This window comes from Dipodomys merriami, unplaced genomic scaffold (assembly GCF_024711535.1).
Source record: "Dipodomys merriami isolate MVZ:Mamm:240054 unplaced genomic scaffold, mDipMer1.0.p SCAF_11, whole genome shotgun sequence".
In the NCBI taxonomy this organism is placed as follows: domain Eukaryota; kingdom Metazoa; phylum Chordata; class Mammalia; order Rodentia; family Heteromyidae; genus Dipodomys; species Dipodomys merriami.
The window spans coordinates 43,740,156-43,763,757 of NW_027202382.1; the positions used below are offsets into that span (position 1 = coordinate 43,740,156).

The 23,602-nt window shown below is 49.3% G+C and overlaps 1 protein-coding gene across 2 annotated transcripts in view; it reads left to right on the forward strand.

Moving 5' to 3' along the window:
• Window positions 1-23,602, forward strand: part of Nup188 (nucleoporin 188) — a 58,491-nt gene that overhangs the window by 33,102 nt on the left and 1,787 nt on the right. The window contains exons 14-39 of one of the 2 annotated variants that reach the window (XM_070014799.1): window positions 1,528-1,647; window positions 3,050-3,176; window positions 4,692-4,844; window positions 4,971-5,097; window positions 5,293-5,380; window positions 5,468-5,544; window positions 6,529-6,643; window positions 8,997-9,117; window positions 9,265-9,331; window positions 9,980-10,108; window positions 11,038-11,177; window positions 12,701-12,807; window positions 14,558-14,800; window positions 14,884-15,053; window positions 15,823-15,892; window positions 16,246-16,313; window positions 16,733-16,928; window positions 19,141-19,218; window positions 19,444-19,529; window positions 19,713-19,858; window positions 20,313-20,491; window positions 21,588-21,788; window positions 21,943-22,035; window positions 22,760-22,918; window positions 23,056-23,193; window positions 23,517-23,591. In XM_070014799.1, coding sequence (XP_069870900.1) covers window positions 1,528-1,647; window positions 3,050-3,176; window positions 4,692-4,844; window positions 4,971-5,097; window positions 5,293-5,380; window positions 5,468-5,544; window positions 6,529-6,643; window positions 8,997-9,117; window positions 9,265-9,331; window positions 9,980-10,108; window positions 11,038-11,177; window positions 12,701-12,807; window positions 14,558-14,800; window positions 14,884-15,053; window positions 15,823-15,892; window positions 16,246-16,313; window positions 16,733-16,928; window positions 19,141-19,218; window positions 19,444-19,529; window positions 19,713-19,858; window positions 20,313-20,491; window positions 21,588-21,788; window positions 21,943-22,035; window positions 22,760-22,918; window positions 23,056-23,193; window positions 23,517-23,591 — 3,273 coding nt within the window. The remainder of the gene's footprint in view (window positions 1-1,527; window positions 1,648-3,049; window positions 3,177-4,691; window positions 4,845-4,970; window positions 5,098-5,292; window positions 5,381-5,467; window positions 5,545-6,528; window positions 6,644-8,996; window positions 9,118-9,264; window positions 9,332-9,979; window positions 10,109-11,037; window positions 11,178-12,700; window positions 12,808-14,557; window positions 14,801-14,883; window positions 15,054-15,822; window positions 15,893-16,245; window positions 16,314-16,732; window positions 16,929-19,140; window positions 19,219-19,443; window positions 19,530-19,712; window positions 19,859-20,312; window positions 20,492-21,587; window positions 21,789-21,942; window positions 22,036-22,759; window positions 22,919-23,055; window positions 23,194-23,516; window positions 23,592-23,602) is intronic. The other variant, XM_070014800.1, reaches the window with a different exon arrangement.

Consider the following 23,602-nt stretch of genomic DNA (forward strand, 5'->3'; position numbering starts at 1 on the left):
GGCTCTAGTGATAGAGTACTAGTCTTGAGTGAAAACCTCAGGTACATGCTCAAACTTTGAGTTTAAAGCCTAGGGCCAGTGACATACCTCTAATTCTAGCTACTCAGGAGGCTGAGACCTGAGGATCACTGTTCAAAGCCATTCCAGGTTGGAAAGTCTGTAAGACACTTACCTCCAATTAACTACTAGAAAATTGGAAGTATTACTGTGGCTCAAAGTGGTAGAATGCTAGCCTTGAGCAAAAAAGCTCAGAGACAGTATCCAGGCCCTGAGTTCAAGCCCCACAACCAAGAAAAAAGAAAAAAATCCAATAATTTATATGTTGCCAGTTATCAGAGTGTTAGGTTAGAGTGAGTGTTTTTTTTTTGGTCAGTTGTAGGTCTTTAACTCTAGGCCTGGGCGCTGTCCCTCAACTCTTCAGCTCTAGGCAAGCCCTTTACCACTTGATCCACAGTGCCACTTCCAGTTTTCTGCTGGTTAATTCGAGATAAGAGTCTCATGGACTTGCCTTGCCTGGGCTAGCTTTGAACCAGATTCTCAGATCTCAGCTTTCTGAATAGCTAGGATTACAGGCATGAGCTGCTGACTCACAGCTAGAGTAAGAATTTGATTTGGGGAGGATTAGTCTTGTCATTATTTTTTTTTTTTTTTTTTTTTTTTGTCATGGAGCTTGAACTCAGGGCCTGGGCGCTGTCCCTCAGCTCTTCAGCTCAAGGCTAAAACTTTACCATTTGAGCCACAGCGCCACTTCTGGCTTTTTCTGTTTATGTGATGATGAAGAATCAAACCCAGGGTCTCATGCATGAGAGGCAAGCACTCTACCACTGAGACACCCTCCCAGCCCATAGTCTCATCAATTCTTGACTCTCATCTGAGACTCAAACCTCACAGTCCAATTGATAAAGGATCTGTGATTCATCTCCTGATTTTCCTTTTTTTTTTTTTTTTTGCCAGTCCTGGGCCTTGAACTCAGGGCCTAGGCACTGTACCTGAGTGTCCTTTGCTCAAGATGAGCACTCTACTCTACCACTTGAGCCACAGCACCACTTCTGGCTTTTTCTGTGTATGTGGTACTAAGGAATCAAACCCAGGGCTCTGTGCATGCTAGGCAAGCACTCCACTACTAAGCCATATTCCCAGCTCCTCCTGATTTTTCTGATATACTGGTACTCTTATAAAACCCCAAGTGTCTGGGAGAAGCTGGTATTGTCTCATATTTAAATTGAGCTTTATTGTTTGTGTGTGGTGGCTACGTGCTACATGTTTTTAGTTTCTTTTTACTTTAGTGGAAATGTAATACCAAGGAACAAGGTTATCTTTAAGAAAAGTGGCCATGCAGAGCTCACTGCCTAGACAAGCAGTCTCCTCTATGTCGTGAATACCCAGTTTGATAGCTTTTGTCAGTAGAACGTGAAAGTCTTAGGTGATGAGGGGAGAATGATAGTGTCTAATGGAAGGAATAATTCTAGATTTTCTTATAACTGCTAGTCACTTCTGAAGAGGCATAACTATTTCCTTCCATCCTAGGAACCAACCTCTGGTCTTGGCATCATTCTGGACAGTGTATGTGGCATGTTTCCCCATCTACTTTCTCCACTCCTGCAGTTGCTCCGAGCCCTCGTGTCAGGGAAGTCCACTGCCAAAAAGGTAAGTTGTTGAGTCAGATCCCGCAGGAGAGGGATTTTGTTGGGCTCTCACTGAGATTCCTTTTCCTTTTGGCATTGATACACCACTGCCAGGACAAATGTTCATCTGCAGTTGCATGAAGTATGCTAATACTTTGTGAAGAATCCATAGTAGATACTATAGGACTAAGTCTAACCATAAAATTCCTAAATATCAACCTGGAAGAGAGTAACTGTAGGTACAAGGTAATAGGGCTGGAGATGTAGTTCAGTGGTATAGTACCTTAGTTATATGTGCAAGTACCTGGATTTGATCACTGGCACTGCAAAATAGGAAGGAATAAGGAAAGGAGGAAAGAGGAAGATAGGAAGGGAGAGAGGGAAAGAGGGAGCAAGGGAGAAGGAAGGGAAGAAAGGAAAGGAAAGGGGAAAGGAAAGCCCAAGAAAGAAAGGGAAAACAAGCCAGGTGCTGGTTCTCATAATCCTAGCTACTCAGGTGTCTGAGATCTACAATAGTATGGTTCACAAGACAGCCCAGGCAGAAAAGTCCAAGAGACACATCTCTAGCTAATCAGCAAAAAGCCAGGCAGTCTAGAGGTATGACTCAAGTGGCAGGATGCCTGTCTAGAAAGTAAGGTAAGCAAGCATGAAGTCCTACTTCCAGCCCTAAAACACTGGCCAAAAAAAATGAAATGGAGTCAGGTGATATATAAAAATGGTTTTGTAGTATTTCCAGTGATAGAGCATTTTTTTTTTCATTTTATTTTATTTCTTGCCAGTCGTAGGGCTTGAACTCAGGGTCTGGGCACTGTCCGTAAGCTTCTCTTGCTCAAAGCTAGCACTTTATCACTTGAGCTACAGCACCACTTCTGGCCTTTTCTGTTTATGTGTACTGAGGAATGGAACCCAGGGCTTCATTCATGCTAGGCAAGCCACATTCCCAGTCCAAGAGAGCATTATTGAGGAGAGATACTTTTTCAATGGAGAGAAGGGAGTGAATTGGGTTAAAGAATGCTGAAAGCTGAGTGATGGTGGCTCACATTTGTATTTCTGGTTATTCAGGTGGCTGAGATCTGAGGATCACTGTTCAAAGCCAGCCTGGGGAAGAAAGTCCATGAGACTCTCATGTCCAATTAATTGCCAAAAAACTGGAAGTGGAGCTGTGGCTCAGAGTGGTAGAGCACTAGCCTTGAGTAAAAAGACCCAGGCACAGCACCCAGGCCCTAAGTTCAAGCTGACCAATTGCTCCCACCCCACCCCCCCCCCCCCCCAAAAAAAAAAAAAAAGGATTGTCTGAGGCAGTTTAATTCCAGGAAGAGCCTCAGTGATGGGCTGGTGGAAGTTTGAGGACTGAAGCAGCTGACACAGGACCCTTAGATATCCTGTGGATGAATATGTGATGGGTTTCTTTGGCCTGTTGGCAGGTGTATAGCTTCCTGGATAAGATGTCTTTCTACAATGAACTTTATAAGCACAAGCCCCATGATGTCATCTCCCACGAAGATGGAACTCTTTGGCGGAGACAAACACCCAAACTCGTCTACCCTTTGGGTAAGGCAGATAGCTTTGGTATGTTAACCCCACTTACATGGATCTAGTCAAGCTTAACCCTTTTGTTTGAGGTGCCTGTAAAATACTTCCTTCTCTTCTGTTTTTTGGTTTGGTGACAATTAGTCTCAGCTGATACCTTTCTCAAAATTTTTGTAGTTTTGGGGATTGAACTAGGATATTGTGCTCTGCCACTAAGCTGCAATTACAGCAAGTTTATCTCTATTTTTAGCAGAGGTTTGATCTCAGAGTCTTGCACTTGCTAGGCAGGTGCTCTACCACTCACTCATGCCTCTAGCTCATTTTTGTGATGGTTATTTTTTCTTTTTTGGCGGCACTGGGTTTAAACTCAAGGTCTCGCACTTGTTAGGCTAATACATATTGCTAAGCCACACCTCTAGCCCTATTTCTGGATTTAGCCTTTCCTCTTTCTGGATTTGATTTATCCTTTACCTGGTCAATATTTTCCCCCTGAAATACAGTTTTTGTTTTGTTTTGTTTTCTGTTGGTTGTAGGACTTGAACTCTGGGCCTGGGTGCAGTCCCTCAGCTCTTCAGCTCAAGATGAGCACTCTACCACTTGAGACACAGTGCCACTTCCAGTTTTCTAGTGGTTAATTGGAGATAAGAATCTCACAGATTTTCCTGCCTGGTCTGACTTTGAACCATGCTAGGATTACAGGCGTGAGCCACTGGTGCCCAGCTTCAGTTTGTATTTTTTGTCCCCTCAAAAATGTAAAAAGTAACCATATGCCTATGGCTTACGCCTGTAATCCTAGCTACTAAAGAAGCTGAGATCTGAGTATGACAGTTCAAAGCCAGTCCAGGCTGGAAAGTATGTGACACTCTTACCTCCAGAAAACTGCCAGAAAACTGGAAGTGGCGCTGTGGCTCAGTGTGTTAGAGTGCTAGCCTTGAGCTGAAATGCTCAAGGCCCAGAGTTCAAGCCTCACAACTGGCAAAAAAAACGTATGAACTATACACAAGCTCATTCTCTGCGTACTTAGTATGCAAATCAGACATTATAGAGATAGTAGCATAGCAATAAATTCTTATCAAGTCTTGGATAGTTGTTTGTTGTTTTTTTGGTCCGGTCGTGGGGCCTGAACTCTGGGCCTGGGCACTGTCCCTCAGCTCTTCAGCTCAAGGTTAGCGCTCTACCACTTGAACCACAGCACCACTTCCAGCTTTTTTTTTTTTGGATAGTTCTTAATAGACAAGATACTAGGAAATGGAAACAACAAAAACCCACTTCTTCTTGTTGCACATATAATTCAGATAGTTTAAAGAAAAATAGTCATTGGAGGAGTAGAAGCCACTCTGGACACAACTGGTTTTAAACCCATGGAAAGAATCAAATATCTGGGTTTTTATATCTTTATTGAAAAAGCTATGTGCTTTTTAGTTACTAAGAAGAGTCCATGTGTCTGTGTTGACACACTGGTGCTGTAGTGGAGGCTCCTCTTTCTGTTCATCCTCTAATATATTAAACGGCTATCTCTCTTCCTCCCTTCCTTAGGGGGCCAGACGAACCTTCGCATACCTCAAGGTACAGTGGGTCAAGTGATGCTGGATGACCGGGCTTACCTGGTGCGCTGGGAGTACTCCTACAGCAGCTGGACCCTCTTCACTTGTGAGATCGAAATGCTGCTTCATGTTGTTTCCACTGCAGGTAGGCAGCGTTCAGAGAGACCACCGTAGGGAGGGAACATCTGATTTGTTTATTTGTGTCTCTGAAACCCTTCAGTGATCTTGTGGAGTTGTTTGCTGTGAAGGCAAAGACATTGTTTCTCCTTAGATGTGATTCAGCACTGCCAGCGAGTCAAACCCATCATTGATCTGGTCCACAAGGTCATCAGCACTGACCTCTCCATTGCGGACTGTCTCCTGCCCATCACATCCCGCATCTACATGCTGCTGCAGCGGTGAGTCACGCACAGCTAGCCCTCCATTACCTGCCAGAGCTTGTGGCAATCTCTCTTGGTTTCCAGACCACACACGCTTCTCCCTTGGGAAGGCCTGAAGCCCTAAAAGAGGAATGTAGGGAGAGAACTGGAAAATATTTGTGATGGAACCAAATGTGTTAGTCATTTTATTGAGTGCTGCTATTCTCCAACCAGGTTGACGACAGTGATTTCTCCCCCTGTGGATGTCATTGCTTCTTGTGTTAACTGTTTGACTGTCTTAGCTGCCCGAAATCCAGCAAAGGTAAGACACCAAGTCTTCTTATAGCCCATGAGTATTGCATTGGTGTGGGACAGAAAATGGGTGAACATTTAGCTTTTTCCTTTGCAGGTCTGGACTGATCTTCGTCACACAGGTTTTTTACCATTTGTGGCCCATCCTGTCTCTAACATGACACAGATGATTAGGTGAGCCAGGCCTGGTGGGTCAGCTTTATTCCCTAGCATGAACCATCCTCATTTCAAGTCTAGCCTGGCCTGCTTTTTGTGCGTGCGTGCGTGTGTGTGTGTGTGTGTGTGTGTGTGTGCGTGCGTGCGCGCGCGCGCGTGTGTGTGCACACGTGCGTGTGCTTATTTTTATTAAAGGCTGGTGCTGTTCCACTTGAGTCACAGCCCAACTACCAGCTTTTTGGTGGCTGATTAGAGATAAGAGTCTCACTGGCTTCCCTGCCTAGGCTGGCTTTGAACTGCAATCCTCAGATCTGAGCCTTATGAGTAGCTAGGATTACAGGTGTGAACCATTAGTATACAGCTCTGGCTACATTCACTTTAAGCTTTCTCTCTCTGTACTGTATGCACTTCTTGGCCTCTGCAGCTCTGGGAACCAAGGGTGAGTGAGGATGTGATAAAGGGATAGGGAGCATGGGCATAGGGCTGCTCACCTCTCAGGGCAGAGTGCTGGTTCCTGGGTTTTAAAGTTTTAAAGATCCAGCTGAGGCTCTAGTGGTGTCTGGATGCAAAAAGCTATATCTATTTTCAGACACAGTCAGTATGCTTTTCCTTGTTTCGTGGGTACAAAAGCTCCCCAGTAGACCAGCTACCAATATACAGGCTGGTAGTTGGGCTGTAACTCAAGTGGAACAGCACCTCTCTCTTGCTTATAGAAGAGGTATTTCCAGATGGCTCATTTGATTTTTTTCATCAGTCTATCTTGAGATTACACATCAATAAAGCAACATAAAATTGGCTACATTTGATCATTTCCCTTGCAGACAATAGTAAAAATGCTCTGTGGTGATTGGAAGTATAGCTTAGTGGTAGAAAGCCTTCCTAGCAAGTGTGAGCCCCTGAGTTCAAACTCTAGCACTACCAAAAGAAATGCTGTGATTAGGTTTCTGGAACCCTTGAGCCATCCTTATCATTTCATCCCTCTTCCTTTCTGTGTTTTGCCAGTGCTGAGGGGATGAATGCTGGAGGATATGGGAACCTTTTGATGAATAGTGAGCAGCCCCAGGGCGAGTACAAAGTCACCGTTGCCTTTCTGCGCTTGATCACCACCCTTGTCAAGGTACGGTTGGTCAGCTGGTCAGCTGATTGAGACCATGATAGTTTCCCTGCCTTTTTCTTCAAGACCGTCTTGACTGTGGTTACAACAGTTGTCCCTGCGTTGGGGTGGCATCTGTTTTATGCCAGTATGTTCAGTAGTAAGTCCTTAGATATATGAGTTTGTTTAACATTTAAAAGGCTTATGGGACAGAAGTCGACAGCAGTGAGGGTACTGTGAGCCCTTCTCACAGAACTTGCTGTCTGTATTCCCCACTCAGTGCTTGCTGCCCTTGCCTAAGTGAGTCAGATATAAAGGGTTAAGAACAAGGCTTTTGGGGGCTGGGAAGGTGGCTCAGTGGTAGAGTGCTTGCCTTGCATGCATTAGGCCCAGGTTCAATTCTTCAGCACCACATAAGCAGAAAAAGCCAGAAATGGCGCTGTGGCTCAAGTGGCTATCCTTGAGCTGAATTCAGCTCAGGGACAGTGCCTAGGCCCAGAGTTCAGGCCCCACGACCGGCACACACACACACACACACAAAAGAACAAAGCTTTTGGAAGTGGATAGAATTAGGTTTACATTTCAGGTTGATAACGTACTTGCTACATGATGCTGAACAAGTGCAGAATTTGTCCTGATGTCTAGAAAATAGAAAAGGTCTCTATTCCATGAGTTGAGAGAGCCATAGGTGAGCAGCACCCTGTACTTCCTGCCTGAAACTGAGGGAAAGCAAAGGAAGGAAGAGATGTAGTTATGTAACCTGACTTATGAAATGGCAACCCCTCTGTACAACATCTTAATAATAACAATAAAATTATATTTTGGGGTCCGGTTGTGGGGCCTGAACTCTGGGCCTGGGCGCTGTCCCTCAGCTCTTCAGCTCAAGGCTAGTGTTCTACCACTTGAGCCACAGCGCCACTTCCGGCTTTTTTTTTTTTCTTTTTGCTTATGTGGTGCTGGGGAATTGAACCCAGGGCCTCATGCATGCAAGGCAAGCGCTCTACCACTGAGCCACCTTCCCAGCTCCATAAAATTATATTTTGAAAAAGAAAAAATATTAAATCACTTGAGGATTTAATTTTTTTTTTTTTTTGTCGGCCGTGGGGCTTGAACTCTGGGCCTGGGCGCTGTCCCTCAGCTCTTCAGCTCAAGGCGAGCGCTCTACCACTTGAGCTACAGCGCCACTTCCGGTTTTCTGGTGGTTTATTGGAGATAGGAGTCTCACGGTCTCTCCTGCCCGGGCTGGCTTTGAACCGCGATCCTCAGATCTCAGCCTCCTGAGTAGCTAGGATTACAGGCGTGAGCCACCAGCGCCCGGCTCGAGGATTTAATTTTGAAATAAAAGTTTACTTAACAATACAAAAAAAAATAGCTGGGCGCCGGTAGCTCACGCCTGTAATCCTAGCTACTCAGGAGACTGAGATCTAAGGATCGCAGTTCAAAGCCAGGCCGGGCAGGCAACTCTTATCTCTAATAAACCACTAGAAAACCAGAAATGTTGCTGAAGCTCAAGTGGTAGAGTGCTAGACTTGAGCTGAAGAGCTGAGGGACAGTGCCCACGCCTAGAGTTCAAGCCCCACAACCGACATACATACATACATACATACATACATACATACATACATACATACATACATACATACATACATACATACATACATAAAAGAAATGACTGTTTTATATGGATAAAGATAGATTGAGATGCCCATATATAAATTGAGGGTCTCCAGTTTGAGAAAGCTGCTGAAATTAAGAAATACTATGACAGCCGGGCGCTGGTGGCTCACGCCTGTAATCCTAGCTACTCAGGAGGCTGAGATCTGAGGATCGCGGTTCAAAGCCAGCCCGGGCAGGAGAGACCGTGAGACTCCTATCTCCAATAAACCACCAGAAAACCGGAAGTGGCGCTGTAGCTCAAGTGGTAGAGTGCTCGCCTTGAGCTGAAGAGCTGAAGGACCCAGAGTTCAAGCCCCACGACCGACAAAAAAAAAAAAAAGAAATACTATGACAAAGAACTTTTGAGTATCAGCCTTTGTCCTTTCCGGTATTCCAGTAATGGGGTTGAGATCAGAGGTGGCTGCTGGTCATAACAGTGAATCTGGCATTCTTGGTCCTTGGTAATTCAGTATTTAAGGTCCCTGCTTTCTATCAGATTTAATGTTTATCACTAGGCAGGCACCTTTGAGGACATTGTCACATTGCTTTTTAGTTGCTCTTTGTATTTTAGAGAAATTTGTGGTTTCTATTTTTTTCTGGTGGCCAATGTGTGTCTTAAGTTTCCTATGAACCTATCTGTGCTTTTGAAGTGAAATCCCAAGCAGATAAACAACTTTTCTTCCTTACATGGCAGAGGCCCTTACAGAATGGTTTCCCACAGGGGCAGCTTGGAAGTACCCAGAACCAAGGCCTAGTGCCCTGTGTCATGTTCGTGCTGAAGGAAATGCTTCCCAGCTACCACAAGTGGCGCTACAACTCTCATGGTGCGAGGGAGCACATCGGTAAGGACAACGCAGGCAGCGACATCCCCTCCTTCCCCCACCCTCTCCCTTCCCAGGAACTAATGCTCTCTGGAAAGCTTTGTTTTCCTTTCTTAAAGCTCCTCACACAGGCCATGTCATTGCTCTGTGTTTTTTTCTGGAGTTCAGGTTGCCTGATCTTGGAGCTGATTCACGCTATACTGAACCTGTGCCATGAGACAGACCTGCACAACAGGTAATGAGGACCCGGTTAATAGACCCAGTGCTTACCAGGGGAAGACATGGGCTGTTGCACGTAAAGCAGTCTCATTTCTTTTAGCACACTCACCTTGCTTGAACCCAAAGTGCATTCATTAATCTTGACTGTGATTTGCTTTCCACTGGCTCCATTGAGAAATGATAATTTCTCCCTATAGGGAGCAAATGAAGTGGGAGTGACAAGGTGTGATTGTGTACATGTAGATAGAAAATTTTTATGATCTGTACAAAAATTATGCACATGCATTGGAAAATAGGCAGTTAGTGCAAATAGCCATGCATCAGTCTGCCGGAGGTGATGGTTGTTAACAAGTCAGTGCGTGTTTTTCAGTATGTCAATTCTCTGCTTGTACTCGCTGCTGTGTGCCTTTCACTCCCTGACACTGCAGTCTTATTTTAGTGGTTCCATGCATTCCGTGTAGGGGTTAGTCATGACTTGTTTCAGTAAATATGTCTGTTCATGAATGGATGTTTAAATTGCTTCTTAGAGTGGGCCTGAAGATGAAGTCTATTTTAGGAAAGTGCCTTTGGCAGAGCTGGTCTGTATCACAGTGTCCAGTTGGTTAGGTGTGAGTCTCAGTGATAAACTTGGCAACTTTCTTGTAATAGCACCCTTGTCTTCCAGTCAAACCCCCAGCCTGCAGTCTCTCTGCATCTGCAGTCTGGCTTACACAGAAGCTGGACAGACAGTCATCAATATCATGGGCATTGGTGTGGATACCATCGACATGGTGATGGCTGCTCAGCCTCGTAGGTAGGAGTCTCTCTGCACCTGCTCTTCTTTGCTTATGTGTTCTAAGGGCTTCAGTGCTATTAATTGCAGCGTGTGTGTGTGTGTGTGTGTGTGTGTGTGTGTGTGTGTGTGTGTGTGTGTGTGTGTGTGTGTGTGTGTGTGTGTGTGTGTGTGTGTGTGTGTGTGTGTGTGTGTGTGTGTGTGTGTGTGTGTGTGTGTGTGTGTGTGTGTGTGTGTGTGTGTGCGCGCGCTGGTTCTGGGACTTGAACTCACTGCCTGGGTGCTGTCCCTGACCTTTTTTGCTCAAGGCTAGCACATTGTCATTACAGCTATACTTCCACCTTTTTTTGGTGCTTAATTGGAGATAAAAGTCTCACTAGGGCTAGAAATGTGGCTTAGTGGTAGAGTGTTTGCCTAACATGCATGAAGCCCTGGATTCGATTCCTCAGGACCACAGCAACAGAAAAAGCCAGAAGTGGTACGGTGGCTCCAGTGGTAGAGTGCTAGCCTTGAGCAAAGGAAGATCAGGGACAGTGCCCAAGCCCTGAGCTCAAGCCCTTGGACTGGCTCTCCCCCTCCTCCACTCTCTTCCCCCCAAAAAAAGTCTCACAGATTGTCTTGCCTATGCTGGCTTCAAACCTAGATCCTCAGATCTCAGCTTCTTGATTAGCAAGGACTACAGACAGAAGTCCACCAGTGTCATACCCAGCTTGCAGCTGCTTTCTAAAGGCAACTTGATTCTTCCTAGGTCATAGTCTTTATATAAGGTAGTGACATTGAATAGACTGGTACCTAGCACAGCAAGTTGGCCCCTTGTCTTTGCACTGGGGCCTCTGACAGAAGCTTATGAGCTCTAGGATTATTGTTGGAATTTTAATTCAAGAGAGTACATATGTTGTGAGTGAAGTCATGTTGTCTAAATTAACTTTGGTTTCTGTTTGGCAACTTAGTGATGGGGCAGAGGGCCAGGGGCAGGGCCAGCTGCTGATCAAGACAGTGAAACTGGCATTCTCTGTCACCAACAATGTCATTCGCCTGAAACCTCCATCTAATGTGGTGTCGCCCCTGGAACAGGCGCTCACACAACACGGTATGTGTTTCTCTCCTAGTCAGCGGTGTTTGCCCATGAATGCCGTGGACTGGGTTCTGTCGGGACGACGGAGGACACCTAAGGGAGGAACCTGGAATAGGATGGGGAGATGGCAAACAGACAACTCACACACATTAGGAGTGGATGCTGAGTGCTGAGTGCGATTTAATGCAGAGGATAGCAAACTTTTATAACAGAAGTCTCCATGAGAAAGGGCAAAAGGTTACACAATCTTGCTGCATGGCTTCTTTCTTGGGTGGTCACCAGCTGGTCGCCTGATAGGCATTTGTCTCCGGCTTATCTCTAAGGAATACAATGTGTTTGGGTTTCGATGTTTGTCACCAATTAACCATTACCTATTTTTATAGAGGCCTTAACTTTCCCATAAGATCTTTCCTGTCTCTTTTTTAATAGTAAACTTTAAGGAGACCTAGCAATTCTCTTAGTAAATAGCAGGAAATTCTCTCTCCTAAATAATTATCTCAGCAATTGCCATACATTCTTTCTATTTTAGCTGAGCCTACTGCTTCTTGTAAGTCCCTTACAAACAATTCCTTCTGCTGAAGTGACTTTGTGAAACCCCCAATACTTTTATATTTACTTATAACCTTGTCTACTAGCCTCCATAAGAGGGGTTTCAGGTTAGCACTTAACTCTGGTGAGTTAGTCATATTTTTTTAAGTCACTCATCAGATATTGGAGTCTTCAACACTCTTAAGAAAGAGCTTTGAATAAGGGGACATTGACAATGAGCAAGTACAAAAAGCAGTAGAAGCAGTAAAAGATTAATAGGCACACTTATACAGTGAAGAAAGGCAGAAACACATCTTTTCCCAGGGGTTTTTCCAGCCTTTTCCCAGGAGTAGGCCTCTTAGAAGCCCTATTCTCCGAGGTACACTTCGGTGAAGTCCCAAAACTTGGAGATAGGTTTCTGTAAAGCCCCATTCTCTGAGGTAGACTTCGGTGAAGTCCCAAAACTCAGAGATAGGTCTTTGAAGCCCCTATCATGGTCTGATAGATGGTTTCCCATGCTAAGCAGACTCCACTGGAGTCGGCGTGGCACATGAACACATGTTCCAGCCATGTCTATGGATCATTAAGTCCTTGAGGGCATTTAGAAATGACTTGGAAACAAGGGAATGGGCATAACTTTATTTTTGTCTCCTGTTGACCGAAGAGTACTTAAGGCGATAATCTTGAGGCCAGTTTTAATTTAGGCTCAAACAGCTTTGTGACCTCAGGCATAACCCTTCCTTGGATTTTTCATCTATGAAATGGGGATAATAGTACTGGTTACCTTGTACATGAGTACAGTGAAGACTGCGCGTGTCTGGTGTGCAGTCTCTCTGCTTCTGAGAAAAGAGAACGAACAGGCCACGTGGGTTTGCTCTGGCTCTCCAAGTACTCAAGGCTAAGTTTCACCAGTGTACAAACATTTTAGAAGAGCAGCCTTTCCAAGAGTCACTTCTTAAGACACCATTGATGTCTACCACCATTGATGTCTATTTCCTGTGCTCTGGCAGGTGCCCATGGGAACAACCTCATTGCTGTCCTAGCCAAGTACATCTACCACAGACACGACCCAGCCCTGCCACGTCTTGCCATCCAGCTGCTGAAACGCCTGGCCACGGTAGGATTTATGTAGCCAGCTAGAGCCCCAGGACCTGGACTCTCTGTGCCCAGGAACACTGTCTTTCTTTGTGGAGCTAGGGATGGAACCCCAGGCTTGTGTATGCTTGGCAAGTGCCCTTCCCCTACTGAGTTGCATCCTCTGCCTGCTCGACACCACTGTGGCCCTCTCCCAGTAGAAGCACTTGGCTAACTTGGACTTAAAGTAGCATAAACACATCCACGCTGGAGGTGTGCTTATAGGATTGTGTTTCTGATTGCAAGGGACATACAATCTTATTGCAAAATGTTTATTTAAATATTCTAAGTAAAGCCGGGCACCGGTGGCTCACGCCTGTAATCCTAACTACTCAGGAGGCTGAGAGCTGAGGATCGTGGTTCAAAGACAGCCTAGGCAGGAAAGTCCGTGAGACTCTGATCTCCAATAAACCACTAGAAAACCAGAAGTGGCACCGTGGCTCAAGCTGTAGAGTGCTTGCCTTGAGCTGAAGAGCCCAGGGACAGTGCCCAAACCCAGAGTTCAAGCCCCGTGACCAACAAAAAAAAATACATTCTAAGTAAATGTAATGTTGGAAGTTAAAAAGTACCTTGTAAGCCTCTTATTCCAAGAATCCCTGTGGACAAGTTGGTTCAGTGTATATATAGTATTAATATGAATAAACGTGTTTGGATATACTTTTTACTCTTTATCAGAATAGAATTTCACCATCCATAGTGTTTGTTTTGTTTTGTCAGTTCTGGGGTGTGGACACTGTCCCAAAGCTAGCACTCTACCACCTGAGCTACAGCGCCACTTCCGCCTTTTTCTTTTCTTTCTTTTTTTTTTTTTTTTTGTTAGTCCTAGGGCCTGAACGCTAGACTTGAGTGCTGTTCCCCAGCTCTTCAGTTCAGGGCTAGTGCTCTACTACTTGAGCCATAGTGCCACATCCGGCTTTTTCTGCTTATGTGGTGCTGAGGAATCAAACCCAGGGCCTCATGCATGCAAGTCAAGCTCTCTACCACTGAGCCACCTTCCTAGGCCCTGAGATATCTTATTACTTGATTACCAAATGTGTATGAAGCTAGGCATCGGTGGCTCATGACTGAAATCCTAGCTCCTTAGGAAACAGATCTGAGAATCGTGGTTCCAAGCCAGTCCAGGCGGGAAAGGCTGTGAAACTTTTTTTTTTTTTTTTTTTGGGTCCGGTCGTGGGGCCTGAACTCTGGGCCTGGGCGCTGTCCCTCATCTCTTCAGCTCAAGGATAGCGCTCTACCACTTGAGCCACAGTGCCACTTCCGGCTTTTTTTTTTTCTTTTTGCTTATGTGGTGCTGAGGAATGGAACCCAGGGCCTCATGCATGCAAGGCAAGCGCTCTACCACTGAGCCACCTTCCCAGCCCCAAGGCTGTGAAACTCTTATCTCCAATAAAGCACCAGAAAGCCAGAAGTGGAGCTGTGGCTCAAGTGGTAGAGCTAGCCTTGAGCTGAATTGCTGAGGGATAGTGCCTAGGCCCAGAGTTCAAACCTCACAAACCACCAAAAAAAAAAAAAAAAAAAGTGCATGTATATTATGCCCCTGACATCAGTGATGATGGTGAGTTGACTTGGTTAAGGTACTGCTTATCAGGTTTCAAGTTACATTTTCCTTTCTTTCCTCTGTTCCTTGGGGGCCCCACCACCCCAGAATTCTATGTCTGGGCACTTCTTTCTGCTGTTTTCTGGAGTATCTCCTGTGGGCTTCTATAGACAGGCCCCGCGTTTTTTTCTGGCAGCAGAGCTCTGAACCTGTGTGTCCTGGCCTCTGTCAGGTGGCCCCGATGTCAGTATATGCCTGTCTGGGCAATGATGCGGCTGCCATCCGAGATGCCTTCCTGACCCGCCTTCAGAGCAAGATTGAGGACATGCGCATCAAGGTGATGATTCTGGAGTTCCTCACAGTTGCCGTGGAGACGCAGCCAGGGCTCATCGAGCTCTTTCTGAATCTGGAGGTGAAGGATGGCAGTGATGGCTCTAAGGTGTGCTGTGTTTTGTATGCCCCTGGGTCATGGCTTCCTGGGAGGTGGCTGTGAGATTTGAACTCCCACCTGTTCTGCTGCAGGAGTTCAGCCTCGGAGTGTGGAGCTGTCTCCACGCGGTCCTGGAGCTGATTGATTCCCATCAGCAAGATCGCTATTGGTGCCCACCTCTGCTGCATCGTGCAGCCATTGCCTTCCTGCATGCCCTGTGGCAGGACCGACGGGACAGTGCCATGCTGGTCCTCAGAACCAAGTATGTCTGTGTATGCCAGTTAACCTGTGCAGTCTCCTTGTTGCTGGTCTGTAAGATGGGAGTGGAATGACATCCGTTGGATAGTCAAACATCCTTTCCTCTCACACCTGCTGGCACAAAAGGAAGAACTGTTTAAAAAAAAAAGGCTTAGCTCTTGAAGCTGGGTAGGTGGCTCAGTGGTAGAGTGCTTGCCTTGCATGCATGAGGCTCTGGGTTCGATTCCTCAGCACCACATACGCAGAAAAAGCCAGAAGTGGCGCTGTGCCTCAAGTGGTAGAGCACTAGCCTTGAGCTGAAGAGCTCAGGGACAGCGCCCAGGCCCAGAGTTCAGGCCCATGACTGACCCCCCCCCCCAAAAAAAAAAAAAAAGTCTTAGTTTAGGAGGCTCCTGTCTTCACTTGCTCCCCATTTCCCTCTTTGTGGAGCATTTGTTTGTCTTTAGACAGGATCTCAATGTTAACCCAGGCTGGCCTTGAATGTGCAATCCTCCTGCCTTGGCCTCCCACGTGCTGGCATTTACAGATGTGCTTTTGTGAGGCTTTCAGAAATCTATAGTAGAGTGAGTCATTAACAGTTATGTATTCACTGATTCTAATGTGTAGTAGTGTTTCTTTGAAGGGAAATACTTTATCTGTGCAACTCTTCATAGGAGCAATTGATTTATGACACACGTTAGGTTGGTGTGGTAGAATAAGAAGGGACCACTGAGCGGAGCTGGAGAGAAGACTGGGGGAGAGCAGTGTGATTTCCAACTTATGCTTTTCTCTAGACCCAAGTTCTGGGAGAATCTAACCAGTCCGCTGTTTGGAACCCTTTCTCCTCCCTCAGAGACATGTGAGGTAAGCTCTGGTGGAGGGCGGGCTGGGCCCAGCTCCTGGGTGAGGGGCAGGGGACAGGAGCCTGGACATGAGATGCCAAGTCAGAGGTCACCTCTTCCACTTGATCATGGAGCGCTTTTTTTCCCCCCTGACCTGTGGTCCTTTTTCCCACCAGTGCCTACTTCCTCCCTCAGTGTTTTGCTTCAGGAAGGAAAGTGACTTGTGTGTCAAATGTCTGCCATTCATGTGTCCAAGGGGTACACATACACGTGCTTGTTTTCCATGCATTGGGTCCCAGTAGTCTCCCAGTGAGGAAGGGCCCAGGGACAGGCAGAGGTTCCTCCTGTGATTGCTGTGTTTGCTCCCCTCCACAGCCCAGCATCCTGGAAACCTGTGCCCTAATCATGAAGATAATCTGCCTGGAGATATACTATGTAGTTAAGTGAGTCCTTTCCCCATGAGATTCGGATTCGAGGTGGTGGGGAGAGATGGTGGAGGGCCAGCACTGGGTGCATGGCTTATGAATCGAGGCAGAGGAGAGCTGGTTTGGAAGCATGGATGGAGGGCCAGAGAGCTGTGTCCCTGGTCAGTCCATCGATGGCATTTATGATTGTCAGAGAGTGTTATTGTGAAGCCAACTTCATGTGACCGGGATTTTATGGAGGAGAATCCTGGAAGGGCCTCAGCCTAATCCATTATGTTGAGCAAGAAGTCTGAGCCCACACCGGAGGCGATCCTGGATCCGGCCGCCTTACACCCATGTGAGGTGGTTTCCTCTGCCTCCGCCAGGGTCTCTGCCCATCTCATTCCCAGCAGCGCTCAGATCCTCACTGTGGGCTTTGTGCTTTCCTTATACCACAGGGGTTCATTAGACCAATCATTGAAAGATACACTCAAGAAATTTTCCAGCGAGAAACGCTTCGCCTACTGGTCAGGGTATGTCAAGTCCTTGGCAGTTCACATGGCTGAAACCGAAGGCAGTAGCTGCACAACCTTGCTAGAGTATCAGCTGCTGGTCTCTGCCTGGAGGATGCTTCTCATCATTGCCACCAGTCACGTAAGCACCACCTTGGGCCACTCGCCTTTGGTCACTTAGCAATGAAGTGTGGAAGTGTCTGGCAGGTGCAGCCTGTTGGGCTCAGTATGAGCTAAAATGTAACAGATTCTGTGCCAGGAGATGAGGGCCACAGAAGGTGGTTAATGGTGTTGAGTAGAATAGGAAGCCCTGGAGAAGAACTGTAGAGAAGTCATTCTCACTCATTTGCATGTTCCTGAGAGCCCCTGCCGCTGCTCCTTCCTCGCCGGGCTCTGTGCACATGTGCAGGTGCCTCTGTGCCCCGTGCCTGTGCACGGGCATCCCTGCCTGGTGACTCACCTGCAGGCGGCTGTGACAGCTCCAGTCTCCTCTCAGCCATTTGTTTCACTGATACTAGAATCTCTGTTTTTTATTTTTTCTTTTGCCAGTCCCGGGGCTTGAACTCAGGGCCTGGGCACTGTCCCTGGGCTTCTTTTGCTCAGGGCTAGTGTACCAACCACTTGAGCCACAGCACCACTTCCGGCTTTTTCTGTGTATGTGGTACTGAGGAATGGAACCAGGGCTTCATGCATACTTGGCAAGCGCTCAGTCCCTAAGCCACATTCCCAGCCCTGTGATTCTATTTTGTTGTTGTTGTTTGCCGGTCCTTGGGCTTGAAGTCAAGGCCTGGGCCCCTGAGCTGCTTTTTCTCAAGGCTAGTGCTCTACCACCTAAGCCACAGAAGGTTGTTTTTGTTTTTGTTTTTGTTTTTTTCCGGTTGTGGGGGCTGAACTCTGGGCCTGGGCGCTGTCCCTCAGCTCTTCAGCTCAAGGCTAGTGCTCTACCACTTGAGCCACAGCGCCACTTTCAGCCTTTTCTGCTTATGTGGTGCTGAGGAATCGAACCCAGGGCCTCATGCATGCAAGGCAAGCACTCTACCACTGAGCCACCTTCCCAGCCCCAGAAGGTTTTTTCTGAGTAGTTTATTGGCAATAATAAGAGTATCATGGATTTTCCTACATAGGCTGGTTTCAAACTGTGATCTTCAGATCTCAGCCTTCTGAGTAGCTAAGATTACAAGTATGAGCCTTCAGCGCCTGACTGTGTTTCTGTTGTTAGGAAAAGGGCTGAGGCCACTTTCTCACTGTGTGCAGTTGGAGCTGATGTGAGGAATAGCTACCTGTTGAACACTGTCAGGTTTTAACAACAGGCCATGCTTCTGAGCTGTTCTTCCCTGTGGGATTCTAGTTTCATGTTTTTATTTCAGCAATAAATTGAGCTTGGTAGATGCCAGCTTGTTCCCAGTGCCCTGGTACATCTCTGTGATTCGTTTACAATAACAGACTGCCTAAGAGCTTGGGCTTTGGAACCTAGAAAGAGCATCCTTTTGCCATGCCATGATGGCTGTGGAGCCTGAGACTCAACATGCAACAAGGCTGGGCCACCCACAGTAGAACATCTGCACCTCGTCTTTTAGGCAGCAGTTCTTGAGTTGTAGCTCTTCCATCTTGCCATTCTCTGTCCCCTAGGAAACTTACCTGTAAGTCTAGGGTCTCGGTTGCTGACTTACTCACTAATGGATTAGTAGACTGCTGGCCATGTGCCAGCAGCAGAACCAGGCCGTGAGCATGGCTGATAAGGTCGTAACCTCTTGCAGAAGGGCCCATGAGGCAGTAAATTTTATAAACAGACTTGCAAATGAAAGCTAGAGCTTTACATTGTGATGCGTTGCTGTGAAGGTAGCAATGGATGTCTGTATTACCAATTATGTATGGTTAGAGTAGTCAGGGAGGCCTCTGGGGAGGCACTGCCCGCTCCGGGACCCTCACATGTGAAGAGCCTGTGGATTTAGGAGGAACCCCTATGCCAAGTCCAGACGTGGAAAAGCACTTGAGAGATTCAAGAATGGAGACAGGCGCAGTGGTCCGCATGTAATCACACCTGTAATTCTAGCACTCAGGAGGCTAAAGCAGGAAGATCACAAATTTGAGGCCAACCTTGGCTGCACAGTGAGACGCTATCTGAAAAGGAAGGCGGCTCGGAGGGCTCGACGAGAGTGTGTGGGGCACAAGTGTGGGTTACATTTCCTGAGCCCTGGAAGCTGAGCAGAGGAAAGCTGCATCCCAAGAAGATGGATTAGGCTGGATTTGAGCAGATCCAAGAGTGGACACAAAGCAGTAGGCTGAGCGTTAGTTACCAATGCCTAATCGCCTGATGGGTGTCCCGGCGTGTCTTGTTTTCTGTCCCTTTGCAGGCTGATATCATGCACTTGACTGACCCCACCGTGCGGCGCCAGCTCTTTCTTGACGTGCTTGATGGGACCAAAGCTTTAGTAAGTGTGTCTGCCAGCGCCCCCGGCGCGGCAGGCACTGAGCAGTCTGGGTAGAGGCCGCAGGTGGCCTGCATGCTGAGCACAGCCCTGCTTATCAACCCCTGCCCTGGGCTGTAGCCCCTTTTTGCCCCCAAGAGCTCAGTGCAGGAGGACCCTGTGGGCAGACCCCAAATCTCCACTGCTCAGGAAGCCGTTCCCCTAACTGCTCTGTCTCCCTGCGCTCAGCTCCTCATTCCCTCCTCTGTGAACTGCCTTCGCCTGGGCTCCATGATGTGCACCCTGCTGCTCATCCTGCTGCGCCAGTGGAAGAGGTGAACCCTGTGTGAGGAATGGGGTTGAGGCCCGGCGGTGTGGCAGGATGAGGGTGTGGCAGGATGAGGGCGTGGCAGGGTGCAGTGGCAAAGTAGGCAAGCGGCTTGAGGCCTCAACGTGTGTGGCCTTCGGGTGACGTGCCTTCCCACCCTCCCCCCCCCCCCCCAACCCCCGTGTTGCAGAGAGCTGGGTGCCGTGGATGAGATCCTCAGGCCGCTCACGGAGGTTCTGGAGGGCGTCCTGCAGGCAGACCCGCAGCTCGTGGAGAAGACCAAGGCCAAGGTGTTCTCGGTGTTCATCACAGCGTTGCAGATGAAGGAGCTGCGAGGTGAGGGCAGCCCGCCCGCACGCCCACCTGCTGCTCCTGGCTCCACACTGTCAAGGGTGGACTTTTCAGTCTTGGAACTCTTGCCTTAAGAAAGCATTTTCTTGGCTGGGAAGGTGGCTCAGTGGTAGAGCGCTTGCCTTGCATGCATGAGGCCCTGGGTTCGATTCCTCAGCACCACATAAGAAAAAGAAAAAAGCCGTAAGTGGCACTGTGGCTCAAGTGGTAGAGCGCTAGCTTTGAGCTGAAGAGCTGAGGGACAGTGCCCAGGCCCAGAGTTCAGGCCCCACAACTGACAAAAAAAAAAAAAGCATCTTCTCTTTTGCTTGCCTTTTTTCCCCTCCCATGGCGTGATTCTCCCTGTCTGCACCTCCTGCCTCCCCAGCCCCCTGTAGGAGGGGCGGGGTGCAGTGAGCAGCCTGCTGAGCGCGCCGCTGTCCCCTCCCTGTGCCTGCAGTGAGCGACATTCCCCAGTACTCCCAGCTGGTGCTGAGTGTGTGCGAGACGCTCCAGCAAGAGGTGATCACCCTCCTCGACCACACCCGCCACAGCCTGGCCTCGGGCAGCGCCACCGAGGACAAGGACAGCATGGAGACGGACTGCCCGCGGCTCAGGCACAAGGACCAGCGTGATGGGGTGAGGGAGTGCCCCGCTCGGCCCAGTCTGTGGGTGGGGGTGCAGACTAGGATGAGGCTCTTGGAGAAATGTGGGGACAAGCCAGTGTGGCATGAGCCTTGGCGTCTCAGAGAGCTGAGGACTATCTGCCTCGAGCACAGGGCAGTGAGGGCAGAGGACTCGTGACAGGACATGGCCTCAGTTCTAAGCCAGGCAGAGCAGGGACGGCTCGGGCCTCTAGCAAGGTCACTGGGTGGCCATGACCTCAGCGTTGAGCCCCGATGTGAGCTACTTCATCCACATTGGCTTCATACTTGTCGTCCTCTGGCCTGCGCTTTCTCTGGGCTGGGATTATAGGTATGTGACACCATACTTGGCTACCATCTTTTGTCAGATGAAGTTGAATCAAATGTAAAACCATAAACGTGTGAGAGTGGGTGGGTTCTCTGGGTGGAAAGCTGTAGACATGCCTATGCTGGGCATACTCTAGACTCTGGCCACTAGGTTGCAGTCAAAAGTAAGCGCAAAGCAAAACCACAGATAGGATAGAAGTCAGGTGGAGGAGAAGGGTGCCCCGTCCACTCGGCCTCTCAGTGGTGGGAGAGTAGGCCGTGCAGATGGAAGGCAGCGCTGAGCACACCCCAGGACTGTCTGGGGAGGGGCGTGAGCTTCCCATTTTGACAGGTGGCAAGAGAGAGAGGGGTGGGCGGGGAGCGAGCACAAGGGTCGGTCATGGTTCCTGGAGGCTGTGTGTGGCAGCTTTTGGAGAGACAGGCCTGGGGCCAGACCTTTTCCTCTTCCCTCTTCCTTACCTCCACTCCTCCTTCCTACTTCCTCTTCTTTTTTTTTTTTTTTTTTTGGTCGGTCGTGGGGCTTGAACTCTGGGCCTGGGCGCTGTCCCTCAGCTCTTCAGCTCAAGGCGAGCGCTCTACCACTTGAGCTACAGCGCCACTTGCGGTTTTCTGGTGGTTTATTGGAGATAGGAGTCTCACGGTCTCTCCTGCCCGGGCTGGCTTTGAACCGCGATCCTCAGATCTCAGCCTCCTGAGTAGCTAGGATTACAGGCGTGAGCCACCAGCGCCCAGCTCCTCTTCTTTTTGCCCTGGGGCCTCTACAGGTGTGTGTCCTGGGCTTGCACCTGGCCAAGGAGCTGTGTGAGGTGGATGAGGATGGGGACTCGTGGCTGCAGGTGACGCGCCGGCTCCCCATCCTGCCCACACTGCTCACCACCCTGGAGGTGAGCCTCCGCCTGAAGCACAACCTGCATTTCACCGAGGCCGCGCTGCACCTGCTCCTCACCCTGGCTCGCACCCAGCAGGTAGGGCGCTAGCCAGGGCAGCTTGTGCGCCCCGGTTCCGGGTCCCAGAAGCTGGGGCTTGGCCACAGGGCTTGTGGCTGCAGGCTCTGCTCGGGTGGTGATGGGGCAGGGCAGGGCAGGGCAGGCTCGGCTCATTCCCAATCTTTCTGTTCAGGGAGCCACAGCAGTGGCTGGAGCTGGCATCACCCAGAGCATTTGTCTGCCCCTCTTGAGCGTGTACCAGCTGAGCAGCAATGGCACAGGACAGGTAAATGCCAGTACCTGCCTGGAGCCAGGCACGGCCTCCAATTCCCAGAGAAAGGTGTCCTCCTCCACCTCACTGCTCTACGAACCTGGCAGCCCCTCCCCATTCCCGCTCCTGCCTTCCCCTCCCCTCCCTTCCCCTCTCCTCCATCTTCCCTCCCCTCCTGTGTGCAGTATAGTAGTGGCCTGGAGTCTTCCCGCCCTTGGCAGGCCACTAGCACTCAGCTCAATTGCTGGCAGCAACAAATAATAAATTCAGCTTGACAGACGATGGACTTCACCAAACCAAGTTGAAAAGAGGTCCCTAGGGCTAGCTTCAGTCTCAGCTGCTGTCCCCACTCTCCCTCCCAAGGGTAGTGCCCACTGCAGCTCCTCAGCCCCAGCCCCCCTATCCTCCTTTATCTCTGTTTATGACGGGTCTTCTAGGCTCCAGTCCTCACCCTCTCCCTCACTGTCTTTGGACAGAATCATGCATATACGCTGCTCAGCCCAGCAGCCTTTGCAGGGTGTATATGGGGAGTATCAAAGGGGCCTATGAGGGGCAGGGCAGGGGCATCACTGGTGAGTGGCAGACCCAAGTCTAGAACCCAGGATCCTGTACGTGCACCAGTGCTCTCCGCTGGCCCTGCGGCCACCGGTGATGGCTGCTCCCACCCCACAAGGACCTTCCTTCCAGCCACCAGGCTGCTAGGAGCCCTGGTCCTATGCGCAGCTGCCATTTGTTTCAGACACCCAGCGCCTCTCGGAAGGCCCTGGATGCCCCCTCCTGGCCGGGGGTCTACCGCCTGTCCATGTCCCTGATGGAGCGGCTGCTCAAGACTCTGCGCTACAACTTCCTGACGGAGGCCCTGGACTTCATGGGCGTCCACCAGGAGCGGACCTTGCAGGTGAGCCACGCGGGCTGCCCTGCCAGTGCCAGCCACGAGCACTGCGTGGAGTAGAGCCAGCCCTCCGGCTGCCTTCTGCCCATGAGAGGCAGTAGAGGCACGGTGGGCCCTTCCCTGCTCCCCCCTTGTCTCCCCAGTGCCTCAACGCGGTGAGGACTGTGCAGAGCCTGGCCTGCCTGGAGGAGGCAGACCACACCGTGGGCTTCATTCTGCAGCTGTCACACTTCCGGAAGGAGTGGCACTTCCACCTGCCTCAGCTCATGTGCGACGTGCAGGTGGGGCGGGCAGCGCCCGGGGCTGGGGGTGGGGTGCGGACGGCCGAGGAGTGGAGAGCGTGGGCTTGGGAGTTGGGCCTGAGTTCAGGGGTGAGCAGAAGCTGCTGCCACGTGCTGTGAGTGACCCTGCGAAGTCATTGCACACAGGGCCTGTTGGGAAACATGGGAACAATCATGGCCACCTTCTTCATTTACTTCGGCCCTTAGAATCTTCCCAGCACGTGGCCGGTCCAAGGGAAGCAGTCACAGCACACTGCACCTTTGGTTGGCTAGGTGGATGGTGGGGGCCACCACTAAGAGCTTGTGTCGCTCCCGTGTCCCAGGTAAACCTGGGCTACCTGTGCCAGGCCTGCACCTCCCTCCTGCACAGCCGCAAGATGCTCCAGCACTACCTGCAGGTAACCACCCC